General features: G+C 38.2%; 1 protein-coding gene across 1 annotated transcript in view; it reads left to right on the plus strand.

The window, feature by feature from the left end:
- Positions 1-26,043, plus strand: part of LOC140146242 (puratrophin-1-like) — a 194,688-nt gene that overhangs the window by 114,768 nt on the left and 53,877 nt on the right. The window contains 1 exon segment of the mRNA XM_072168025.1: positions 11,685-11,938. Coding sequence (XP_072024126.1) covers positions 11,685-11,938 — 254 coding nt within the window.

Raw genomic sequence — 26,043 nt, forward strand, 5'->3', positions numbered from 1 at the left:
TGATCGTTATTTGTATTTTGATGTACATAAGTGAAGTTAGAACCAATATTGCGTGAATTTTCTTGTAAATGCTGCCGATTTGGGGCATAAAATCGTAAGTTTTAACTTTAAGCTTATCGATGGGTCAAAATCGTGAACATTCTCAATGGAACCCAAAATGCGCTTTGGACACCCAAATGCGCGAAATTGTGCGCTTTTGCGCGAACCGCGCAAAACTCCGGTGCCTACCTTAAACCAAACTAAAACTCACTAAATCTCACTAGGAACAGCACTGTGCATGCATGCATTCCATGTGATGCCATGAAGCAATCAGCCTAAGTCAGAAAATCGCTGGCCGGGCCAGTGAAACTCCCATGGCTACCGGTCGGTGATCTTGTGCTTGGTTCAGAACTTTAAAAAATGAGTACATTGACTTGGAAAGGGTACAAGTAATGAATGGGACCTATAAGACATTTTTTAGTGAGCTTGACCAATTTATATGTAGGCTATACCATATAATTGGAACCTAAAAAAGTCTGTCAAATCACTGGTAACTCTAAACATCTTGATTTTTTGGAATGGTTGAATGGAGAATTAGGTTGGCTGACAATAAAAAAAAACACTCAAAAGAAGGCCCAAAATAAGCTCAAATCTCAGTAGGACCAAAATAAGCTGAAAATTGGATGAATATACTTGAATGTTGGATCAGTGAATACAGTCACAATAGCTACATGTACTTTCTTCAAGACAGCACTCAAGTGAAGTGGATGGAGTCAATTTGGCTTGTATTGATCTTACTATGACCCCGTTTACACAGAGCCTGAAGTCGACTTTAGTCGACTTTGAACTCGACTTCATTTGTGTGTAAACAGGGTTGTCGCAATTTGAACTCGACTTCGGAAGTCGACTTCAAATGACGACTCGGAGCAACATTTGTCGAATTTAAAGTCGACTTCAAACTCGACTTTTGCAGTGTAAACGAACACGTAATTAGAAGTCGACTTCATAATGGTTATTTGAAGCATGAGCACTTGATGGCATAAAAGTTGAATTCACAATTTGATTTGAAGTCGACTACCGTGTAAACACCCCGTTAAGAAATAATTTATGCTAATCCTTAGTCGCAATCTGAATTCGATGTTGCAATTGAAGTCGACTTCTCTCTGTGTAAACGGGGTCTATGTATGAGCTTGTTTTGGTGTGGTTCAGTTTGTTTTGGTCTTTATACTGTAATCCCGGTCATAATTATTCGAACACTTTAACATGGGTACATCAAATATGCCCCCATTCCACCCCATCAATGTTTTTGTTTTTGTTTTTTGTTTTTGTTTTTTTTTGGTCATGAACCCCTAGAAATTGCCAACATTGATTGGTGGGGGAGGGGGAGGGTTGTAGTAGTAGGAAATGGTTCAGAATTCATGTCAAAGAAAGCGAAATTTTAATATGTCAAGTAGTTGTGGTTTCCCCCCTATTTTTGAGTGTTTTGTTGGAGTGTTTGGTTCTATTTTTAAGTGTTTGGTCCTACTTTTGAGTGCTTTTTAATTCATTGTCTGCCAATGCTAATTCCCCACTCAAAGTGGAAGATTAAAAGAAGGACAAGTTTTGGCCCAAAACAAGCTCAAATCACAGTAGGACCAAAATAAGCTGAAAATTGGATGAATACTTGAATGTTGGATCAGTCAATACAGTCACAATTGGAAGAGGTACTTAACGCAAGACAGCACATACTGTAGGTGAAGAGGATGGAGTCAATTTGTATTGATCTTACTATGAGCTTGTTTTGGTTCTGTTTGTTTTGGTCTTTATACTGTTTTTTTGTTTTTGACCATTTTAGGTTTGCAAATTGGGATCCCAAAAATTTGGCATGTTCAAAGGAGGGGGGCAAATCATTTTTGGCGAGCCGTTTGGAAATTTGGGGTGGGGGGGGGGGCTCATGATTATTACACAGCCCCTTAGATGGTTTGTGCCGCAGAAGGAAGAGCAGTCTGATCAAATGGGATCTGCATAGTTTGTGCCTTATTCCTGGGGCGGGGTTCTTGAAAAAAATAATTATGGGGATGTGCCACACAGACTTTCGGATGCTGACTTTCTCTATACTTTTTGCTGTTTTTGCCACCCATCAATATACCAATTTTTCACACAAAAAAACACCCCAAAGGCACCCAAATTTGGCCTAATTGGTCGCCTTTAGGGGCACTTTTGCCCAAATGCACCCATTATTATGTTTTGTTGAATCCAAGTGTGTAAAAATATTGGATCCAAAACATAATAATGATAAAATTGGATGCTTTACGCCCAATATTTATTGGTCTCGCTATGAGTTTTAAAATATTGGACTCGACTATGTCTCGTCCAATATTTTAAAACTCAAAACTCGACCAATAAATATGGGCTCTATCGATCCAATTTTATATCAATAGGGTGCATTGGTCTCCACTGAAAACCCACCCATCGATATACCAAAATTGCTGAAAAGGTACCCCAAAACCGTGGCACATCCCCGTATACCTTCAACCAGGAAGAACTCCCTCCATATATGCTGCACTTGTGTTGTGCAGTCGTTGTAATATGTGACCGTACAGCACGAATGAGCCGTAAATGTCCTCAATTGTATTCTGAGTTACAGTGTAAAATGGGCATGAAGGTCATATTCATAGGTATTTCAATTTGGTGCTACGTGTATCTCATTAAATGAGGTACACGTAGCACCAAATTGAGGTACCTATGAATACGACCTTCATGCCCATTTTACACTGTAACTCAGAATACAATTGAGGACATTTACGCTCATTCGGCTGTACGGTCACATATATTGATTACTTTTTGCCACAACTCAATGCAACTCGTCACATTTTCAAGTTAAAATGTATCTTAACTTTATTGCGATACTGCATATGCTGTTCGGAGGGCAGGGACTGCAACTGACAGCCGCGTTAGTTTTTATACTGGACTTGAGCCAAATCATGAAGGGTGCACAATAGTAATAAATTTCCCGATACTTTGTGTACAAAATGGTCTCTATTCAAATGGCTCTACCTACCTTACGAAGCGACTCAATTTTTCAAAGTGATGTTTTCCTGACAGGCAAACCCCCCCGTCTAAGATATTCTCGGGTGCGGGTAGGGGCGCCAATTTTGTTTCTTACCCCGGGCGCTACCAACCCTAGTTACACCACTGTACAAGACCTAAGGCATAATGGTGTGATTGCCGGAGACTTCCTTTAACATAAACTTGTTAAATATTTGTACAATATATATATTTTCGGCAAACCTTAACAGGAAAACCATGACTGGACCAATATGTAGAGGAAGTTAACTGCTGTGTATTTTAGCAGAGGCGCTAAATTGTGTTAATAATTTAATCCAATTAACCTAGATCAACCACATGAGGTGTTAATTACTCATTAATTACCTGTCTAATTAAACAAAAACTGAGCACTTCTGCAATTCTGCTTGAACAGGTTCATCTGGCCTGTTGGTAAATCCAGGGATCAGTCCACACTAGTATTTTTTCGTCATTAGGCGTGTTTCTATTGGGACCGTTTACCGGTAAAAAGACGGTAAAGGGATTATTTTTGCTCAATAGAAACTGACCTTCCCGCTATTTACCGGTAAACAGGGCGAGTTTTTACGGTAACGTTTTCCTTCTTGAGGAAGGAAAATAAGCGGGACGCTTACCGATAAGCGTCAATAGAAACTCACTCCGTTCGATTGAATGCGCATACAGGGAAGAAAAGCGGAAGTTGAGTCGCGAAATTTACCTCTGCATCATCAATGAGCTAGCTTGTTTATGTATTATACCATGATTATACCATTCCGTTCGCAAACATTCTTCGGCCTAATCACATACAAATATTTGACTCACTTGCTATAAATAAAGTAAATGGAAGAAATATTCATAATGCATTATCCCTGCATTATACATATTATGCTAAATATTTAACATTTTGATTTATGACCCTAGTAAAAGCCATGAAATAAAACAACAACAACAACATCAGCGGATGAATCCAGCTGTGCATGCGGAAAAAAATAGAAATCAACTCGGATCAGCGGCGGTGTGTGCTTCATAATATTAGATAGATTTCACAATTTTAATATTATGTTGTTGATGTTAAATTACTATTCGCTAAAAAGAATTAACTGAAATTAAACTGTGAAAGATTAAATTCTAAGACCTATTTTTTTTTTGCGCGCAACAATACTGAGTACTCACGTCGATATCACTGAGGGGGATTTCCCAATGGCGTAATTTGATGTACGAGAACGAATGAAAACGCTAATATAAAAAAGCTTAAAAACATTATTCTTCAGTCTTCTTTTCTCATGTTTGCTACCTCATTTTTAGCCAAACAATTAAGAAAATACTACAATATTAAAATCCACAATGCTTTGCGATTGACCGGGATTGACCCCAGTGCACGACCTTTCGCGGCAAACTTTAAAGGTGTGTCAATTGGCGCTGTTCATCGAGTGTTTACCGGTAAACAACATGCAATGGAAACTGACCGTTATCCGCCTTTCGCCGCTATTTGACGGCGAACAGTTTTACCGGTAAAATGCAGGGGACTCAATAGAAACACGCTAATTGCATCGTAATTTTCCCATTAGGCGACGAAAAAAGAAAACCCTGTTCTACGGGCCCGACCGACCCAGATTTTGAACAAATTGGGAAAAAAATGTTCCTGTACAAATGAATGCCGACCCAAATTTCAGAAATTTCAGGAACAATTTTTTTTTGTATTTTCTCAAATTGCAAATTATTTACAGATTTTGGTGATTTTTTTTAAAAAAAAAAAAAAAAAAAAAGGCCGACCGACCGACCCTACTTGAAAGGTCCGTCTGCCCGTAGAACAGGGTTTCTTTTTTCGTCGCCTTATGACACAATTATGATAAATGAAATTAATGAATGATGAGAGGGCGAGCATTCACATGGTCAGCACCTCATCATCATGTCATAATTACTTCTGGGTATACACATGCCACAGCAGTTACAAAGTCCATTAACCCTAATGCCCTCGCTGCTTTTTGGCGAGGGGAAGGAAAGAAGGAAGAAAAAAAGAAGAAGAGAAAACTTATTTTTCTCAGGTGCGGTTTTGAACCACCGACCCCTCGGGTGCCAGACACGTGCACAGGCCTACCTTGCCACGGGGGTGTAGCTTGCCCGGCCAAGCTTTCCGTGACCATATGACTGTTCGCATGATGATGCAATCGCATCACGTGGGATACCCGCCCGTGCCTATATATGTTTTGTGAACTGTGGTTTTGTGTTGTTTAGTATGGTTAGGGTTAAGAGATAACATGATACAACAACCAAATGGGTACACAAAGATAATTTTCATCGGCAATTACAGTGGCGTGTCCGGGAGGCTTTGGGTGCTGAAGCCCCTGCACTTTGTTAAAATCATGTAAAATCAGCTGTTTTGTTGGCAATTTTAGCCATTAAGCCCCCCGCATAAATCTGAAAGAGGGGCTGAGGAAAAGATCCTGGACACGCCAGTGTATTAGGACACATTCATGCTCCGATCAGGCCCAATGATGGAAATTCTTGGATGAAGACACAATTTGCAGTACATTGATGAGCAGACAGGCACATGATACTAATTTCATAATACGATTATGACACAATTGTAATTGACGATAAAATCACACTCATGTGGCTGGTCTAGGAGTTTATTGGCCAAGCTTGAAGACAGTTTCTCCTGAGAGTCAGCCTCATGTTTCTACCTCATATCCTGTGGTTCAAGACTTGCACAGTCTAAAAGCTCGCTTTCTCAAATTTAAGTGGCATTTTGTGATCCACAGCCACATCCTCCCCCACCTTTCCTGAGTTCAGATTTTATACCAAAGGAAAACCTCTGGCTCATAATGACTGTCTTGCAGATCATTACATTTCTTGACACAACTATTGCGATTGCACGTTACACTCCTGCGATGTGTATTCACCTGTATAGGACCTAGGGAAAGGATTTAGCATAACAAAGGAACAAGCTCCGAGATCCAGCGTGAAAGTTATTGAGCATGAAATTGTCTTATTTACACAACAATTAAGGCCTAACATTTTTAGAGCCAATGCCTTTAATATCAATTTAGTTGAGAGCGGAATTCTCATGTTCATTCGCTTGGCATAAATACCATCAAATTTGAATTATGTTTGGGTGTACCAGAAAAAAATTACAACACTGACCTATGGAGCAGTATAATACACATAATCATTCATAATTTGCAAACACAAAATTGGAATCAACTGAAATTTTGGGAATAGGCTTTTTTCATGGATATTGACTGAAAATTTCATAAAAAGAGTATGCTAGGATCACAAAATAATCCTTTAAGTATTACAGCATAAACCATGTTAAATCTTCAAAGAAGCAAGTTGCAATCATCAATTAAATATATTAATCAATTAATGTACCGGTAGTCTGTTTCTGAGATATGTTTCATAGAAGATTATCACCATCAGACTGTGATATTTCCAACTTCATTAGACTTTAATCCTTTTAGCGCCGATACCGGACATAGTGAACTAGTTCATTAACGAGACTCATTAAACTAAAACTGATTCATCAGTATCATGATGGCCTTAATTGGCAGATGAAGGGAGAGAAGAGACAGAAATGGCTTAAAAATTAATCATCCTGGCCATAGGCTTCAACATAAATGGTCCAAGTTTTGAAATATCAAGAGCTATCTTAAGAACCACTGAACCAATACCTATGCGAAAAAGGCATGGTTGAACTATGGTTAACCATGGTCAACCATGGTTCAACCATGGGTTTTGACCATGGTCAAACCATGGTCAACCATGCTTTTGAAAAATGGCACCACGGCCAGAGACCATGGTCAACCATAGCATGTTTGACCATGGTTGAACCATTGTCAACCATAGTTCAACAACCAGGGTTTTGACCATGGTCAACCATGTTTTTGACCATGGTCAACCATGTTTTTGACCATGGTCAACCATGTTTTGACCATGGTCAACCATGGTCAACCATGTTTTAAAAAAATGGCACCACGGCCAGAGACCATGGTCAACCATGGTCTATCTAAAGTGACCATGGTCAACCATGGTCAAAAATTTGCATGTTTGACCATGGTTAAGAAACAATAGCAATCAAGGAAGAAACAATAGAAGGAAACAATAGCAATCAAGCTTAAACTTTAAATTAGCACCCGATAGAGGGCAGGGCCTGAAGAATGAGGGAAATTATGGGGTAAATATTTAATGGAATAAACTGCATAATCATATTATTTATATTTATTCCGTTAAAAATCTGATTTTAACTTATCAAATTACTAGTTTTTATATTCTATGGTGTCAAATATTTATTCACAACGTTGTAAATACGCATTAAATACGATTAATAACAACAGAGGCGCTTTTTCTCATTCACTACCCAGAGTCAACCATGGTCAGGTGAGGTGATGACCATGGCTGACAATGCTCAGCCATGCTAAAGCATGGTCGACCATGGTATACTTAAAAGTGACCATGGTCAACCATGGTCAGGTGAGGTGATGACCATGGCTGACCATGCTCACACATGCTAAAGCATGGTTGACCATGGTATACTTGAAGTGACCATGGTCAGGTGAGGTGATGACCATGGCTGACCATGCTCACCCATGCTAAAGCATGATTGACCATGGTATACTTGAAGTGACCATGGTCAACCATGGTCAAGTGAGGTGATGAACATGGCTGACCATGCTCACCCATGATAAAGCATGGTTGACCATGGTATACTTAAAAGTGACCATGGTCAACCATGGTCAAGTGAGGTGAAGACCATGGCTGACCATGCTCGGCCATGCTAAAGCATGGTCGACCATGGTATACCATGGTGACCATGGCAACCATGGTTGACCATGGTCAAGCCACCATGGCTGATCATCGCTGACCATAGTTAACCATGGTCAACCATGTTTTGACCATGGTTGACCATGGTTGACCATGCTAGCACGGTTGACATTTCGCCTAGGTACTAGGCTTGTTTGTGCTCATTTTAATGCATTTGTCGTCAGGCCCGTACGCAGGATTTCATTTGGGGGTGTTGATTTTGAAAAAGTGGACTTTTTTTCCGGGGGCGATTTTGTGAAAAGTGGACTTTCTTCCCAAAATTTGGACCTTTTTTTGTCCAAAAAAGCATTAAAAACCATTAAAAAATTTTTTTGCTCGACACGCCGCAAATTCTGCACTCCCCCCTGCGTGACGGGCCTGTTTGTCATGCAGATTCCAAATATCATGAAAATGTACAATTCTGACATTGTTGAATTTTAAAGAAACTTTAGAACTTGTCGTCTGAAGTAAGTTTGACACCCGTGTGGATGGAGAAGATTTAGGAATGAAAGTTCCAATGTGAAATTACAAGTTTATTGATATTTTATTGCACAAATTACTAATAACCCACACATCAATTTTACATTAAATTTGCACTTTTTCGTGAGCTTTGTGTGCACATTTCCTCACAATTGGGTTCTTCTTGATTGTGCACATTTATCTTGGTAAGGTAAGTTCAGTAGCAGTTTAGCGGGATGATTTGGAAATTTGCCCCCTCTGGCTCGGTGGCCCTGGTAGCACTTTTGTATGATTGAAACCCTGACTTCACAGGAAAGCCTAGGATTAGGCCTGGCATTAATGAATGGCGACAAATGAATTGTCTCTGTATTTCAAAAATGGCTATTGGGGGAGGGGGTTTGAAGATCATTTTCTGTACACATACAAACAGTGATGTATATATCTAGGGGGCATGTGCCCTGGGTGCCATCTTATGGAGCGCCCCAATTTGCCATCTGTGGGGGGCCCAAATCGCCCCTGGTTACAAAAGTTGTGTGTACTGATATAATAATATGTTGCAAAAATGTGTGATTTGCTTCTTCCATTTTGTCTGTTTGCATGAAAATGAACCAAATTTGGTAATATTGAAGCATTGATATTGCTACAAATATTTATGCTGAATTTTTTTAACCCTACACCCCCCTCCCCAGTTTGGGGCACTATTCTGTATCTTGCCCCTGGCGCCATAACCCCTAGCTACACAACTGCATACAAATGGGAAAATGGGTAGCACGTTTGTGTGAAACCTTGACTTAAAAGGAAAGCCTACAATCAAGTGCAAATTTGCTGGGACACTTTCATAGTTCAATGACCCTCCGCACCCCTTATTCAATGTTGTATACCAAACGCCTCATTTTTTAAATGGCCTATATTTTTGCTCCAACATTGGTTTTTTTTGGGGAGGAGGGATTCAAATAGGTTGGAAACTATACAAATAAAATATCACATGGTGAACTTCATATGACCGGTTTTATTGAACAGAGGGCGCGAAATATGAACAAGTGTCCCAGGAAAATTTGCACTTGATTGTAGGATTAGGCTTGGTGTTAATGAATGGCGACAGACGAATTGTCTTGTCTCTGTTTTTTTTTAATGGCCGAGATATAATTCAAAGCTATACTTTGTTTTAGATACAAATTTTTTTCTCCAAATTTGGAGGAAATTTCATAAATTTTGGCCAAGGAGGCAAAATTAAGGTGTTTTCCAAACAAATTGTGTCAAAATTGGCTTATAGAAAAGAGGATCATTGATATACCAAAATACTAACCATGCTTGTGGAACAGCTCCGTACCGTCATTTGTACTAAGTATACAACACTTTGATCTGAAACAGTTGTGTCAAACAGTTGCATAATACTGGGTACTCTTTTTTATGTGACACAAAAACTGTTGGTTTTTGGAATAAATGCAACATAAAATAATTATATTGTAATGGCATTGATAGAAACTGGGCTAATCACAAAATACTTATATACTTATCCAATTTGATCCATTGCCCTTCAAATTAATTTCAGATCAGATTCAACAAGTAATACATGACATTGTTGTGTTTTAATTGATATCTTGATTAAAGATTTCCTAAATAAAAGAGGAATAGTTTGAAATAAAATATTCATTAAAAAGAATTAAGCACACACACAATATTTAGACAAAAAGATATTACTGCAGGTTTAAAATGCATTCATCTTTCTTGCTTCAATATCCTGACCCGGGATCCTGACTAAGGGTGCACCGGGACCACCGAACCAGGGGGAGATTTTCCCGCTGACAGTAAAATGCAGTGGCGGTGCCAGGAATATTTTGGGGGGGCATTGAGGGGCAAAGTGAATTTCAGGAGGGCAAAATCAACAAATTTTGCGCAAAATTGCCGCAAAAAGTGGAAATGTTCCTAATTTGGGGTTTTTACTGGGGGAAAGAGTTCTTACCATGCTTACTGGGGCACTAGTAAAATGACTTTATTGGGACAAATGCACGCAAAACATGCAAATGCAATTTAAATGCTGAAATGAGTCCAAATTAAGATCATTGTGGCCTAAAACCGAGGCAAAGGCAGATGCACATTTGGTCAATTTTGTCCAAGTATTTCAAACCAGGGGGTAACTTGTTCCCCTGCCCCCCCATATCCCGCTATGGTACACCTCTGATCCTGACACACAGAGTTGTGTGGGGAAACAGCCTGTTTTATTTCAATTCAGAAAATTACATAAAAATGTCCATGTTTGAGATCCTATTAGCCCCTCTATTGTCTGTATAGACTCACCTGCCAAATAAAACAATGGATCATCTCGTATTAGATGAAGGTTTTAGCACGATTAATTGGCAGGGAAATGACCAATGAGAAGAGAACAGAAGTGAGTCACAGTCCGACACGGTACATTTCAAAGTCAGATGATGGCGGGTGTGGATTTGTGCAATTTGCTGTAACTGTTGCCATGGTTGTGATATGAGTGCCTAGTTGGGCTGCTTTGAGCTCCCTTAAGGGGTTGTGCAATAATTATGAGCCCTGGGGGAGGGTAAAATTGGGGGGCAAGAAATTTTGGCGAACCCAATTCTTGGCAAGCCGAGAGGGGGGGGGGGCAAGCGATTTTTGCACGCGATTCACGGGCACCTTTTTAATAAAAGGCTTTAAAAGGCTTAGGAAAACGGTAACGGAAACGCTTAAATATGCAAATTTTCCTGCTACGCTGCGCCGCAACATACATCTAGACCATTTAAGGTTTGCAATTTGGGATCCAAAAAATTTGGCATGTTCAAGGGGGGGGGGGGGGCAAAGAATTTTTGGCGGGCCGAGAGGGGGGGGGGGGCCGAGGGGGGGGGGGGCAAGGGATTTTTGGCGAGCCGTTCGAAATTTTACCCCGGGGTTGATAATTATTGCACAGCCCCTAATGTCACTATGGATGGAGCTGGCTTTGTTTGCATGGGTATATTAAGTACTTTGGTGTCCAACAGTAGAGAGCAGGGGCGGACCCAGACCTGTGAAGATTTTGTCCGGGTGGGAATCTTTAGCTGCTAATTGGGTGATTTAAGATCATTGGCCATTAGCTTAGTGCAGGATTTACCACACTCTTTAAATCAAACTGGCAACACTGCTTTAATAGGTGTTATTATTTTGTGTCTAGGGGCAGAGAGAATCTGGAGCACTTGGGGTCAGAGCAAAATGTTGTGCTGTGAAATAGTGAACGAATTTATCACAGCGGCCATTTTGACTATGTTTCTATCAGTTCCGTGACAATTTTAATCACAATTTTGCCGAGAAGATTGTATCACACCATCTATTCAGTATGGTTACTTAGGCACCCCACGTTGACTTATTCCGTCATGAAGATGGCTCTTATGACCGCAATATTTTCCTCCGTATCTTTCCAGAAACTGGAGCCGTTCATGTCGGGATGTCGCAGCGCGGCAAGATACCTCCTCGCCTCCATCGAGGAATTCACAGGGGGTGCTTCAGGAGAACCGCAAGGAGCAGAGGCGATTGGCGTTACCATGGATACGGTACAAAGGAAACATAAGGATATATACCAGGATAAGCGGTTGTCAGGATTACATAGCGAGGGTAGCGGAATTCTGAAGCAGTTGGAAGAAGAGCAAGGCCCTCATGCGCACACAGAGGATTTCAAGTAAGTAATTGGGCTATTCCATTTAAAATCCACACTCCCCTGTGGAAGATTTAGCTGAAGTCCTTCACAGAGGGAGTATGAATTTTGAATAGAATAGATAATTAGGTAACTTCTATTTGAAATACTAACTTCACTTGTGGAAGATATAGGTATGGCCATAATAAAGGGGGAGTATGGGTTTCAAAATGAATAACTCTGACAAGTTACACTTGAAAAACATACTCCCCCTGTGGAAGAAGTGTAGGTTTCATCTGGAATAGCCAATTGTGAGATCATGAGCTATCTGAGGGAATTTCTGTAATAGTTTATTGTCTTAGTCACCACATCCACAAGTAATAGGCTGTGCCAGTTGAGATCCAACTACCTGCTGTGGAAGGTTTTGGAAATATCTTCCACAAGGGGAGTTTGTTTTTCAAATGTAATTCTAACCCATTCCCCACCCCCACCCTGTATTATGACTTTATTCGATATATTTCAAATAGAAGTTATTCAACTGTCTTGAATGGGAATTGAACCAGTCATATAACATTATGTAAAGTGACATTATTCTTCCTTTCATGCAAGGCTCTCCTTGCATGTGGTGCATCCACGCTGGGCTATTACTGGGCCACTACCCCCCCCCCTTCTCTACAACTGTTCCATCAATCAAAACATCCATACAAATGGGCTATTCTATTTGAAATCCATACTCCCCCTATGGAAGACATGATCTTAATCTCCAACACAGAGAATGTAGATTTTAACAAGAGCCATCCATTCAGGTAACCCCATTTGAAATTCTTGTCTTTCATTGGTGGTGTATGAATTTAAACTGGGCGAATAACTGGGTACTACCAGCAAATCAAGAATTAATTAATCCAGAAAGTTGTCAGGAGTTAGTTCCAAATGATTATTGTTATCAATTTAATAGGAATCGTGAAATCAAATCAGCGTGAAATTACTCCTTATCACTTCCCCATATGACACTCCTCAGAGACTAAGTCCATTAACATAGCACATAGGAATAAGCTTCTGTATAACGGGTACTGTGCATCATACCCATGATTCAGGTGCATGGTTCACACTGGTAAAATTTAATAAGGGTTTAAAGACACATGTATTTGGATTGAGATTACAGGTTGAGATCATTAATATAACTGTCAATTATGATTTTGAATTCCCACTATAGGATCATCCCAGAGAAGATCTCCTACACTTCCCACAATGCATTTCTTCCATTTCAATTTCCTGTAATGATTTGCTATCTAGTGCAACATGGGTCGCACAGTGTCATCACCCGATATCTTCATGGCAGAAATCGCCATGGTAGGTTGAATCCACCGCCACGCATGGCCATTTTGTATCGACCTGTTTAATAGTTTTGAGTCGCATAATGGGCGAAGGACATCTGACTAAGGCTACTGACAATAGCCCCGATTAGGCGGTGACTGACCTCGCTGTGTGTGAGTCGAGCATGGTACGCCATAGGTCATATGCTTTTAGACTACCTCCACGATTGGCCTATACACTGCGCTATATAATTCGGCACATATAAATCAGAATTATTGTCAGTTTTGACTCAAGATGCAAGCTTCTTTCTCAAGATGCAAGCTAACGACTATCATATCTGTTCAAAATATATATTCAAGTGCAAGGAACCATATCTGGTTTCTTTATATGAAATCATTTACGGGAGATATTCATAATTTTCTACCCCGGTATCCAAAGATTTTTGTCTCATATCAAACTTGTGCATAGTACATTCATGTGTATCGATCCCGGGTATTGATTTTAGTATCTCTGCTGACAAAGTAATTATTAGCCAGGCGATGTCGGTGTGCGTCGATGGTGACAAAAAGACAATGAACAGAACACATCCCGATCTTGCAAAATATGTTTATTTCATTACTATCCACCCATGTTTAGCCAGTCTATTCTCAACATGAAAACAAAGGAAACCTGTACAAAGTAATTGAAGTGGCATTTGATAATGAGGTGATGCATCATGTTGCAAAGGATTCTGGGAAGGGTAAGATATCTTCTCTATCATCATCCAAGCATATAAATGCTCTAATGGATATCAGATACTGATTGGCAGGTATTATCATTAGTAATTAAATGAAGGAGATCAAGAAAATAATGGAATAAAAGAAATTGGATGCTTAATATTGTTAACAAATGAATGACACCCAATTGTATGCTGGTGCCACTGAAAATCCCATTTATAGATGGAATTTAAGCCATACATCCATTAGAAAAATATTTTTGTGCCTGTTCTGATATTTTCAACTTTGTTTTCAGGCATGTTGCAGGTGCATTAATCACAACTAGCCTCCAATGGGCTATTCCAGTTGAAATCCACACCCCCCCTGTGGAAGACATGATCTTAACATCACACACAGGGAGTGTAGATTTCAAATGGAGTCACCCATTCAGGTAACCCCATTTGAAATTCACACACCTTTTGTGGGTGGAAGATTAAAGTCATGTCTTTTATAGGGGGTGTATCACACTCCTTGGAAGATTAATGTCATGTCTTCCATGGGGGGTATGGATTTCAACTGGAATAGCCCAATTAAAATGCTGAAACCCATGAATGTGTTTCAAGAAAATACAACTTCAGAGTTGCAGTATGTAGACAGGTATCGGACTCTGTCATTTAACATTTGCTTGAAAAATTACCTTTTTCATAGTCTTGCTTTAGTAGTGACGTAGCTTGTAACACCATCATGTCATCTTCAATCCACCGGTCATCTGACTACACGATGGGTGGTCAAGTTTAGCAGATCATTGCAGATCATTAAGATCATTTGCGGAACAGGTAGATCATGGAAGCCATAGAGATCAGGACACAAAAAACCTACTCAACAGGGATGCTGAATATGATCTGCCCGACATCTACGATGGTCTGCTAACATATGACCTCGTAAGGTGACTGAAGGATTGTAAACATTTCAGGCTGTACCTTTTCAGAAAAAGGTTTCATATTTTGAAACCTATTCCCTTACACATCACAACTCTAAAATAAAATCAACACCATCCCTTTGGTTTACAAGTTATCACACTTTGAATTTGTATCTAAATGCATCCTAAACACATACCCCATCCTAAACACGATGTTTAGCTTTTGTTTAGATTATCTATCAAATTGAATTTGTATCTAAACACATCCTAAACACTTATCCAAACTACTCTAAATGTTACGGTTTAACTAAGCGACATGTTTAGATATCAAACATCAACCTTTATCTAAACACAAGAGGTTGATGTTTGATACCTAAACATGCTAAACGGTAACATTTTATAGAGTGTTTTGGATGGGTAAGTGTTTAGGATGTAGAAAGATACAAATTCAAAGTGTGATAACTTGTAAACCAAAGGGATGGTGCTGATTTTATTTTGAATTTGTGATGTGTAAGAGCATATTCTGAAAAGGTACATGTAGGTTGGCTAAACGCCTAACATGTTAAAAAGGTGTTACAGCTACGGATTTACAGTGTGTAAGCCGGCAGCTATACAAGCAGACATACCATGTCAGGCACTAGCTGGTTGTTGCTCTAAATATAGGCCTATTTATTCAGTACAACCTTCACACAAGCCTGATATGTGAGTCCATTCTCATTCATCTAAAATCCATGTTCTAATTTTAGCCCCTTAAGCCTATGATCCTTGTTCATTTTGAAGTGCTTTTGGTCAATGTGTATTGCATTAGTACATTAGAGTATGTTTACCGAACATAAAGAAGGTATATGCCTCTATGGACACGATCAATATTGGACTGCTGATGCTGGGTATACAAAACATGGCCTGGTCTGGCTGATGACCAAATGATACTTGTCCAGCAAAAACAAAAATGTTCTTAACCCCATGAGAACTACATGCCGAATGGCCAAAATGAATATTGTGTCCAATTTTGAACCAATCAAGGATGGTATTAATAAGATCATCTTCAAATGCAAGTTTGACCATAAATAGTTTAAAGCCTAGTCATAATTGGCAATTGAATTTATCAACCAATCAGAAATGCTGTTAGATGACCGGAAGTGTCCAGGGGGTTAAAACGTTATAAACATGTTATACACGTTTTGATTTTAAACGTTTTATATGAAAAACACTGCAACAACATTTTATAAACATTTTAAAAATGTTATTTGTAAAATGTTTTTGGCAAATATTTTTGCAGAATGTATTATCAACTCTCATAACATTGTTAAAATGTTTTGCAATCAGTTTTTTAAATATGTTTTTTGAATGTTATTAAAGGGGGACTCCGGCAATCATAACATTATGCCTTATATGTTAGAAAAATAATTATCAAGCACATATCACATTGTTTTATTTAAAACAAACTCATATTGACCATAAAAATGAATAAAAACAGTCGGCTCTCAATACGCGATATTCAAAATTCCCGCGCCGAAATTGTCTAAGTGCAATGATGTAATGGTTATTTGTGTTCAATTGTCGTCAGCCTTCATTGTATTACTGGGACGTCATTGCACTCGGCGCCAGGGAATTTTGAATATCGCGTGTTGAGAAACGGATGTTTTATTCGTTTTATGGTCACTATGAGTTTGTTTTAAATAAAACCATGTGATTCGTGCTTGATAATTATTTTTCTAACATACAAGGAATAATGTTGTGATTGCCGGAGACTTCCTTTAACATGTTTGCTGGGTAGGCTGATATTCAGTATTTTTACAGGACCCTTATTTGAGAAGGCATTCCTTCATGCCACTGCAAGCAGCTCATATGAAATGTGAATTTAGGACAAGATAGGCCTTTTTTCACAGATGTTGTAAAATTATAGTAGCTCAAAGTATTTCACAGAGAAAAAAAATGCATTGGCCATGCACATGATGCATGCAAGCGTGAATCGCATGTCTAATGCAGTAAAAAGTAAGCAAGTAAAAATCACCCAAGAATTAGCATTAAAAAAAGATAAAGCGATACCCAAAATGGGCTGCAGCTGGGATCATCAGTCTGCATGGAGTTTAAAGATTAGAACTTTTCAACTTTTAAATTCTAAGATAATTTTGGTCAATTTCATTGATATTTGCGAGTTTTCTAAACCCAATTATCATGATTATAAAAGCCAGTCCTGAATTTATCATAGAAGTCACATCTTTATTACCATAAACTGTTGCCATTTTTGTGCAAACAAAGTATAAAACCTTGAAAGCCCTATAGTTATGCTAATTTCACTATGATCTGTACTTTACTAATGTTTTCTGGACCATTTATTCAAATTGAAAGTTGTTTATGAAGTGTTTTGCTTGTGAGTGAAGAAACGGTGAGTTGTAATCATCACTACAGAAAACTAGAGTTACAAAGATTGCTTTCCAAATTGCCTTGTTATGTTTATTATATAATATGCCAAGCTTTTAAGGCGAGTAGGATAGCTAGAGCCGTGTTTTTCCAATATTATCAATTTTAAACTAAAGACTGCAGTGTACTTGTTAATCACAGAGAAGAGAGAAAACAGAGCACGTACCACCAGTCAAAGTCTCCGCATCATCCGATAATGAGGGCCGATTGTTCCATGAAATGCGACAGGCGAGACTGCTACACAATTAACGCATATTTTCATGGTCTATCGCGTAATCGCGAAAGCACGCAACGCTCTATCGCGTATATGCGAAGGCACGCAGCGCTGGTGTGATTGTTTGACACGGCACGATCGAACAATCGGCCCTCATGAATATGCGAGAACTCACTGTATACAATACACGGGACTTTGACTGGTGGTACGCTGTCTGTTTTCTCTCTCCTCTGTGTTGTTAATATTGATACATTGATCTTATAGGATATGTGTCAAGGAAGCCAATAATTGTATTTCTATTTCTATAGAACATGTCGTTCTCAAGTTAAGGCCAATAATATATATAAGAACAAAAGTTTTTGGCATTACTCCCTATTGAGACATTCTCCCTCTTCTGTGACAAATTATGGGGTGGCAATGGCACCCCTTGTATCAAGCCTTGGCATCTCCTTATAGGACCCCGTACCATTCCTCTTGTGTGTCAGCTTTATTTGTCTCAATATTTGAGTGCAAACGCTCCAGGTCATACTCTCCTCCAACTCGCCTTACATAATTATGTTTGATCATTAGATATAGGGGAAATCTGTTATTGTAATGTGTGTGGCACAAGAAACAATACTGAGCTATTCGAAAGTGGGGGTGGCATGGCAGTATCTGTGCCCACTCAGGATCTTATGATGTACATCATAATGAATTTGTTCGGCAAGTCAATGTTGGGTGAAGGGGGGGGGAGAGCCAACTTAGTTCTCAAAAAGTTCAAAACCGACACAAGTAACAAAACAAAAAGGGGGGACAGGCTAGTATTTAGATGCAAAAGTCACATCTCTAACTATAGTCCCCCGGCTTCTATGCCACTGAAGCAGCAACACACACATGTCCAAAATCAAGTACCCTCACCCTGTACAAAAGTAGAGTTGAGATTATATCTTCAAGTTGATTCACGTGGATTTAACTTATTGGAAATATTTTAGTGTTAGTAACTCACCATATTATTACTCACTACTATAGCAAACCCTCACCAAACATTCTCCAATCATGTTAATGCTCTTTGATTCAGTGAACTGTGGTATTGTTATTCAACTCAAAAAGATCCAGAAAAGGTTTTATGATGATTGTGATTATAACAGCTATATAGACATACACAAACTTTTATTTAGGCCTTGGATGTAGTAAATAATGGCGGAAAGATGACGATGAGAAACATATAGATGGAATATTGTGTTATCTGTTTACTGGGTTTGCTTGATTTTGTTTCATACTGGGTAAGTCCAGAAATTAAACAATTATTGTGAACAGGGAAAATGATGATCATCAGAAATTAAAACTGAACTGAACTGAAGTTTAAGGAGGAACCTTGCTTTATAAGGAGTTATGTGAAATTGTTGTGCAATGTGTTGTGATGTATTATTGTTTGATGCCATGGGTAAGCTTAGTATGGACATTTAAACAGTGAAATAAGGGATAAGGCCACTAACAGTCAATTTTGAGTTTCCCGTCACATAATTTCTGAAAACAAGTGAGGTAACTTTTTCATGATTCATTATTTTTCTGTCTTTCATTATATGACCAACACGCATGTAAAATGTGTTGTTTTATACCGCTCACTCACTTGAAGATGGATGTTTAGCCCAAATGAGATTCAAAAGTATATTAAAAAGAGTCTGCAAGGTTGGCAGCAAAATGTACACTGCAAAAAGCGTGTTTAGGAATTAAACACTTTTCTTGCACCACATTCTAAACATGCTTGATTCCTAAACCCTATAGTGGCAGCCAGCCCTGATATATAGCTACTAACCGCTCCATCCCGGGGGCACTTGACGTGATGGGGGTGTGCAGACAGCGCACTGCAAAAAGTGTGTTTAGGAATTAAACACTTTTCTAAACACTATCTTGCACCATGTTTTTAAACATGTTTAAATGCTACACATGTTTAGGAATTTGATGGGTATGTGTTTAGGAATTTAACACATGATGTTTTGGAATTTGACATTGGTTTTAGGAATAAAACACTTTTCTTGCACCACATTTCTAAACATGTTCGATTCCTAAACACCAATGTCTAAACACATTTCTAAACATGTTTGATTCCTAAACACCAATGTCAAATTTCCTAAACACAGCCCATCAAATTCCTAAACATGTGTAGCATTTAAACATGTTTAAAAACATGGTGCAAGTTAGTGTTAAGAAAAGTGTTTTAATTCCTAAACACACTTTTTGCAGTGTATGTTTTGATTTTGATTTTTCCACAAAAAATAAATGGATATTCATCATTTTTTTTGCAAATATAACCAGTTTTTATCAGTATTTTTTGGAAGATCACAATAATGAATTCAAGTGAGGGTCAAAAAATGAAGTGAGGGCGGGTGACAGGAAACTCAAAATCAACTTTCGTTGGCCTAAAATGTAGTGTGAATATATTGTTTGATACATGGGTGAATTGCTGTTGAAATTCAGTTAGTGACTACTTTGTAGGCCTACATGAAAGAAATATATACAATTCATTTGTTTAACAGTTGAAACAGTACTGTTTATACAGGTGAATTGAAGAAATATTTAAACAGGTTGAAGTTCATTAATAAAGGAAGTTTAAACAGGAACTTGAGATATCTTGCTTCCCTTGTTTAAACAACCTGTTGTATATATTTTAAACAACTGATTCAGTTCACCTGTTAAGCTGTTTAAACTTTTAATCTGAATGCCCCATGTGCCCAAATGGAAAGGAAAGAAGGAAGAAATAAAGAGAGAAGATGAACAATGAAGTTGTTTCTTTTGATCAGGATTCGAACCCAAGACCCCTTATGTAATTCCAAGCACAAGTTCAGCGATTGGTAACCATGTGTTTCCCTATCCCAGCCTGCAAAATAAAAGCATGCGTTTATATGACTTCGGATGATTGTGTAAGATTTTTATGGTTACAGTAAACACCAGAGAAAAAAATGGGATAACAATATTTGAAGCCGCAATTGTGTTTTTTGTGTGTAATTGTGTCCCTCCCCATGTTGTGTTTTTTTAAAGAAAAATTGAGAAAAAAAGCTAAGTTATACAGCTTCCTGGGCCTCAAGGAAAAACAGATGATGAATTGTGTTTTCATCTGATTGAGTGTCCCAGGTTAAAGAAGAAATAAAACAAACAAACAGACCGGAAATTACTTGTTATTGAGAAATGCTGTTCATAAAAAAATTTTGTAAAAAGTTTTGGAAAATCATGGTTTGTTTTTTGGCTTCCAAAATCCAGCTGTATGACAAATCAACATTAGGCTTATACCCATGTGCATATTTTGGGGTGGCTTTGGGGGCACAAGCCCCTGGGGTAAAACCAGTGGGCAGCTAAAAAGAAGGCGGCTGAAGAAGGGGCGGCAAAAAGAATTATTAAAGAAAAAAGGGCGGAAGAATTATGAAAAAGGGTTAAAAAGTTTGAAAATGGAGCACTGGTGTCTATAATCCTTTTTTTTCTCTCTTTACTTTTCCAAACCATTGGAAAAAAAATTGGGTCAACCTTTTCGGGCTGTTGATGAAGGGGGCTGCAAAATTTACCTTTTCTGCAGCCCCCCGGGGGAGAAGCGGCCACGGTACGCCACTGATATCCTGAATGACTGTGTATTCCTAGCCTGCATGTGTCTATTGCAAAGCTCAGTCACCTCTTAAGTTTGAATTTATCAGAAAGGATGTGCTTCATAACCAGCCATGACATTGCTATCCCAACATATCCAGACGAAGTTGTGGTCTATAAGCGTATTGTCCTCACTAATCACTTTTGTCTTTTGAGGAACTTATACAGTCAATTTATATATCCTTTCTTCCTGTGGAACAGTTACATAAGGCAAAAAAAGGTTGTTTGATTGTCCTTATCCGACCGACCTAATCTGAAAAAACATGGTGTTTTTTTTGGTTTTACTGTATGAAACAATACCGACCTTAAAATTGGGAATTCCAGAAATTAGCTTTCTGTGAGTTCAATTCTAATGCTTGGAAGCGATCACCATTAGATTATTATATTACAATCAATTGGTCATACAATTACCATGCATTATTTTTAAGTATTCAAAATTGACACTCATTTATGTTAAATCTCCCTTTTCCATATTTTTGACAATGACTTATTTTGTGAGAAAATTTGTCCTTCCTTTCTTTCTTTTTCACACCAACCTGTAACTGCCATCAATAATCATTATTGAAAAATAGCAATGTAATCAATGTAAGATATAGGTACATTGACTCTTCAGTGTCAAAGTAAATGGATAGGTCAAAGGTCAATAGTAAATGTAAGCAAAACTAAAATGTCAACAATATTTCAGGTGTGCATTGTACATTTGGCCTATATGTAAATATAATGATCTTTACACTAGGATCCACAACATACTCATCTATCAGGGCACAGTTCTTTTACCCCAATACATTTGTACATTCATTGAATGACCTCTGAAAATTTGGGTACAAAAACTCATACCCTGCAACTTGAGGTCAAATTTTACACTATGATTGTTTAATTGAGGTTATTGAACTATGCCATTGAGATGATGCCATTGTGGTCCATAGTGTTTATAGTTTGTCATTCTCACAAAATAATGTGTATTATAAGTTCATTGGCATACATTAAGGTGCTCAATAACTGATAAAAGCAGTATATTAAGGGGGTACTACATCCCTGGCCAATTTTGTGCCTGTTTTTGCATTTTTCTCAAAAAATATAGCGCATTGGTGACAAGTAAGATATGTATATTGTAGGGGCAAGGACTACAACTACTACACTGAAAATTCAGCAACTCAAGGCAAGTAGTTATTGATTTATTGATCAAATATTGGTTTTCCCTCATTTTTTACTGTAACTCCACAACTGTTATCTGTGTTGAAATAAAATTTTCAGTGCAGTAGCTGTAGTCCTTGCCCCTATGATATACATATCTTACTTGTCATATAATACTTGCGCTATAATTTTTGAGAAAAATGCAAAAATAGGCACAAAATTGGGCAGGGGTGTAGTACCACCTTAATATTTAAACACCTCTGCATTTATAGAAATGTTTTAGAGGTAAACAAGAAATGTCTTTAAAAAGACGACACCATGGATGAAGTTAATGTTTCATAATTTTACATTGACAAGTACTTGGAATGCTAGTTTTTGTGTGTGGCACTTATACTCCACCTCAGGGGTGATGGGTTAAAAAACTTTTATTTCCCTTTTTTTATACTTTTAGATGTGCAATAATGTGTGTTATATTTCAAGATAACAACATTTGAAAAGAAAGGAAATACAACTTTTATTGTATTTCCGTAATAAAGTTCGATATTCTTAAAAAAAAAAAAAGAATAGTGATTTTCAAAATTACGGGTCATTCAGTGGGAAAAAACATTTTTTGTTTCGCTTTGATTAATCAAATGAGATGTCAAAGCTTCAATGTAATACCTGACATGAATTGATAAAGATTCAGAGTAATGTATATTTGACAGTGATATATGGGGAGGGGGGTCATACCAATAACCACCACACCCCAAATAATAATAATCAGGCTACATGCAGGGTTTTATTTGGGGGTTAAGATTTTGAAAAAGTGGACCTTCTTCCAGGGAGGGGCCGATTTTGTAAAAAATGCTTCCTCCCAAAATTTGGACCTTTTTTGACCAGAAAAGCATAAAAAAATCTGGCATTTTGGGACTTGGGATGTTGTTAGGATTCAATGAGTCAGTCTTACTATCCAATTTAGAGTGCTGGCTTGGGGCACAATCTTTTTAGCGATCGTGAGGGATCTGGGAATAGGCTTTGGGGTTTGATGAAAAAATCATTTGTTAAAAAAAATAATAATAAAAAAAAACCATTATTTACAAAAAAAAGACCCAGCAGCAGAGGGTAAGGGGGGGACTAACTAGTGTAACAGTCTACCAAAAATGGCAGTGTATTGCAAAATTGATCCAAAGTTTGGAATGCTCAATTACATATTGGATTCCCTTGCCCTACCAAAAAATGAAAATTTTATTTTGTTTGAAGTTGTTGATCCATGTGGTTTATTTCCCATGTATAGTTTCCTATGACTGGTCTATTTCCATGGACTTGGTCCACACTTGGCAGACACATATATGAATGGACACTGTGGGACTTCCTATTGTTACCATTGTTGAAAGAAAATATTGGCTGGATTCTCTTGCTCTCTTTTTGTCATTGTGTGAGCATGAGAGAATAATTGAAATGTAGGTGGTCTGTGAATATTACTGTTTGATGCATAAATAATGCAAATTTGGGATATTATTATTTGAATTTCAAGTGCTACTTTGTGCAGTCACATGTTGTGCAATGTGGAGTGAGACCTTGAGAAGTAGACCACAAAATTGATGATCTGCAGTGCAGCAGTACATGTACGTGACTGAAAGTACATCTCTCCGATACCCGATACTATATGTAGTACTATTCGCCATCGAAGTGGTTACGTATGTAATTATATTGGTTACCGGATCACGCTATTTTGGTATGCTTTTGAGTGCCATATAGTTTGTGTGGTGATTATTTCGATCGTGGTTCATTACTCAAGCGTGTGATCCCGTTGACATAGTAACATTACATAACTTCGCTGGCGAATAAAACCCATGTCAATTTGGATCTAATCAGAGAAGAGGAGCCTCTGCCGCAACAAGCAATCTAAGGTGGCATCACACTTCGCTTTCGGTGTTACGTGCCTCTGCTCATGCTGATGCCCTCGCTGTCCGGGTATTGTGATCCGAGGGAACCGGGCAAGTTCTATTTCAGATCAATGGAATTAGTGTCTCAGGAAAGCTGAATATTGTGATTTTATCTTTGCTTGTAACGGAAGTAAACTGCAAATGCCAAATGGATATGGATGAAGGAATGAAGTCTACTTTGGATCTTTAGAATGGATATCTTTAGAATGCCTAAGAATGGACATCTTTAGAATGGAATGGGTCATTTGAATTTAATAGTGTCTCTGGAAAGCTGGATTTAACATCAGCCTTTCTCTTATCGCATCTTACATCATTAATTGATGGGCTGAACGGAAATAAATTACGATGCCAAACAGGTGAAATGTATGTAATGGATGAATGAATAATACTTTAGGTCTATATCTTTTTTAGTATGGACATCTTTCTTTTATTGGTGACTGATTAGTGATTAAGTTGCAGTACAGTGACACTTTTGTGAACGAAGCAAACTGTTGGTGCCAAGCTTGAACTTTTGCCAGAAGAATATGGAAAAAGGGCAAGGATCTTAATAGAATGGACATTTTATTTTCAAAGTTGACCAAGTTGCAATAACGGACCTGATATGTTGTGAAGAAGTTTTTAAAATTTGCAAATCAGCAGATTGTTGGTGCTGAGCTTGAACTTTTGCCAGAAGATTATGGAAAAAGGATGGAGATTTAATTTTTTTAGTTGACCAAGTTGCAGTACGGATCTAAAAGAATTTTTTTTAATTGCAAATTAGCAGACTGTTAGTGTGGAGCTTGAACTTCTGCCAGAAGAATATGGAAAAAGGATCATTATGTAATTAACACTAGATATATTAATGATATCATACCTAGTGACAAAGCTCACTGACCCCCAATAAACAAGCAAAGTACACATTTGACTTCCAAGTTGTGGAACATGAGTTTTTGTACCCAACATATCGAAAGGTCATTCTTTGAGTGTAGAAGCATATTGGGGTTAAGGAACTGTGTCCTAGAGATTGTCATGTATGAGATCCTGGTGTAATATTAATCTGTGGAGCAGAGAAGGTTAACCTCACTCATTTTAAGAAGTTGCTGGAGACAGAAGACATTAGAAGAATTCTTGTGAAGATTTTAGGACACTTTGTTGTGGGAGAGCAAGTTGTGTTACTCCAAGAGTGAATTACTCCTGTTACTTGTCAAATAGACTCAATCAGATATACTGGGAACAGAAGACTTTCTATGTGGATATATTAATTAGGTCTGTGCAGCACAAGAAAGAGGCATTCAGATCGAGTTGGATTTGGAATAATGATGTTATCCTGTGGATAGCCGTTGTGTGAACTGTGAAGAGTTTTATTCCAGTGGATTCATCATAGTACTGCAGGGCACAGATCCTAGACCAGAGCAAGTTGCATAACTGAATCTTAATATTTTGCACCAGGGAAGTTATAATCAAATTCCGTTGGAGATTTTGGCATCATTGAACCAGAACCAATTGAACAAATCGGTTCTGATTTTAGACTAAACCAATCCAGCGTTTAGGCTAAGAGGATAACATAGTGAATGCATGGACAGGATCATAATAATACTGTTATTGGATTGCTACAGGTTTGGGGTAACATTTTCCTCCTAAGCAGCTGCAGAACAGGTTTGGCACTGGATCAAATCGCTACACATTTGCACTCTTTGCCGATCTTAGAAACTGTTTAGACCTCGACAAAGAGCAGTCAAGGATATATGGGTATGTAGACAGTGCAACGGATGCCATACTGATGATCAAATCACTTTAGGATCTTATGGAATACCTCTGGATATGATGATAATGATATCATTTTGACAGTGGAACAACTTGTAGATTTATACTTTGAGGATATACCTAAATCACTGAATATATAATCCGGAGTGGAATGTGAATATTATTTTGTC

The sequence above is a fragment of the Amphiura filiformis genome, chromosome 2, assembly GCF_039555335.1.
Source record: "Amphiura filiformis chromosome 2, Afil_fr2py, whole genome shotgun sequence".
Classification (NCBI taxonomy): Eukaryota; Metazoa; Echinodermata; class Ophiuroidea; order Amphilepidida; family Amphiuridae; genus Amphiura; species Amphiura filiformis.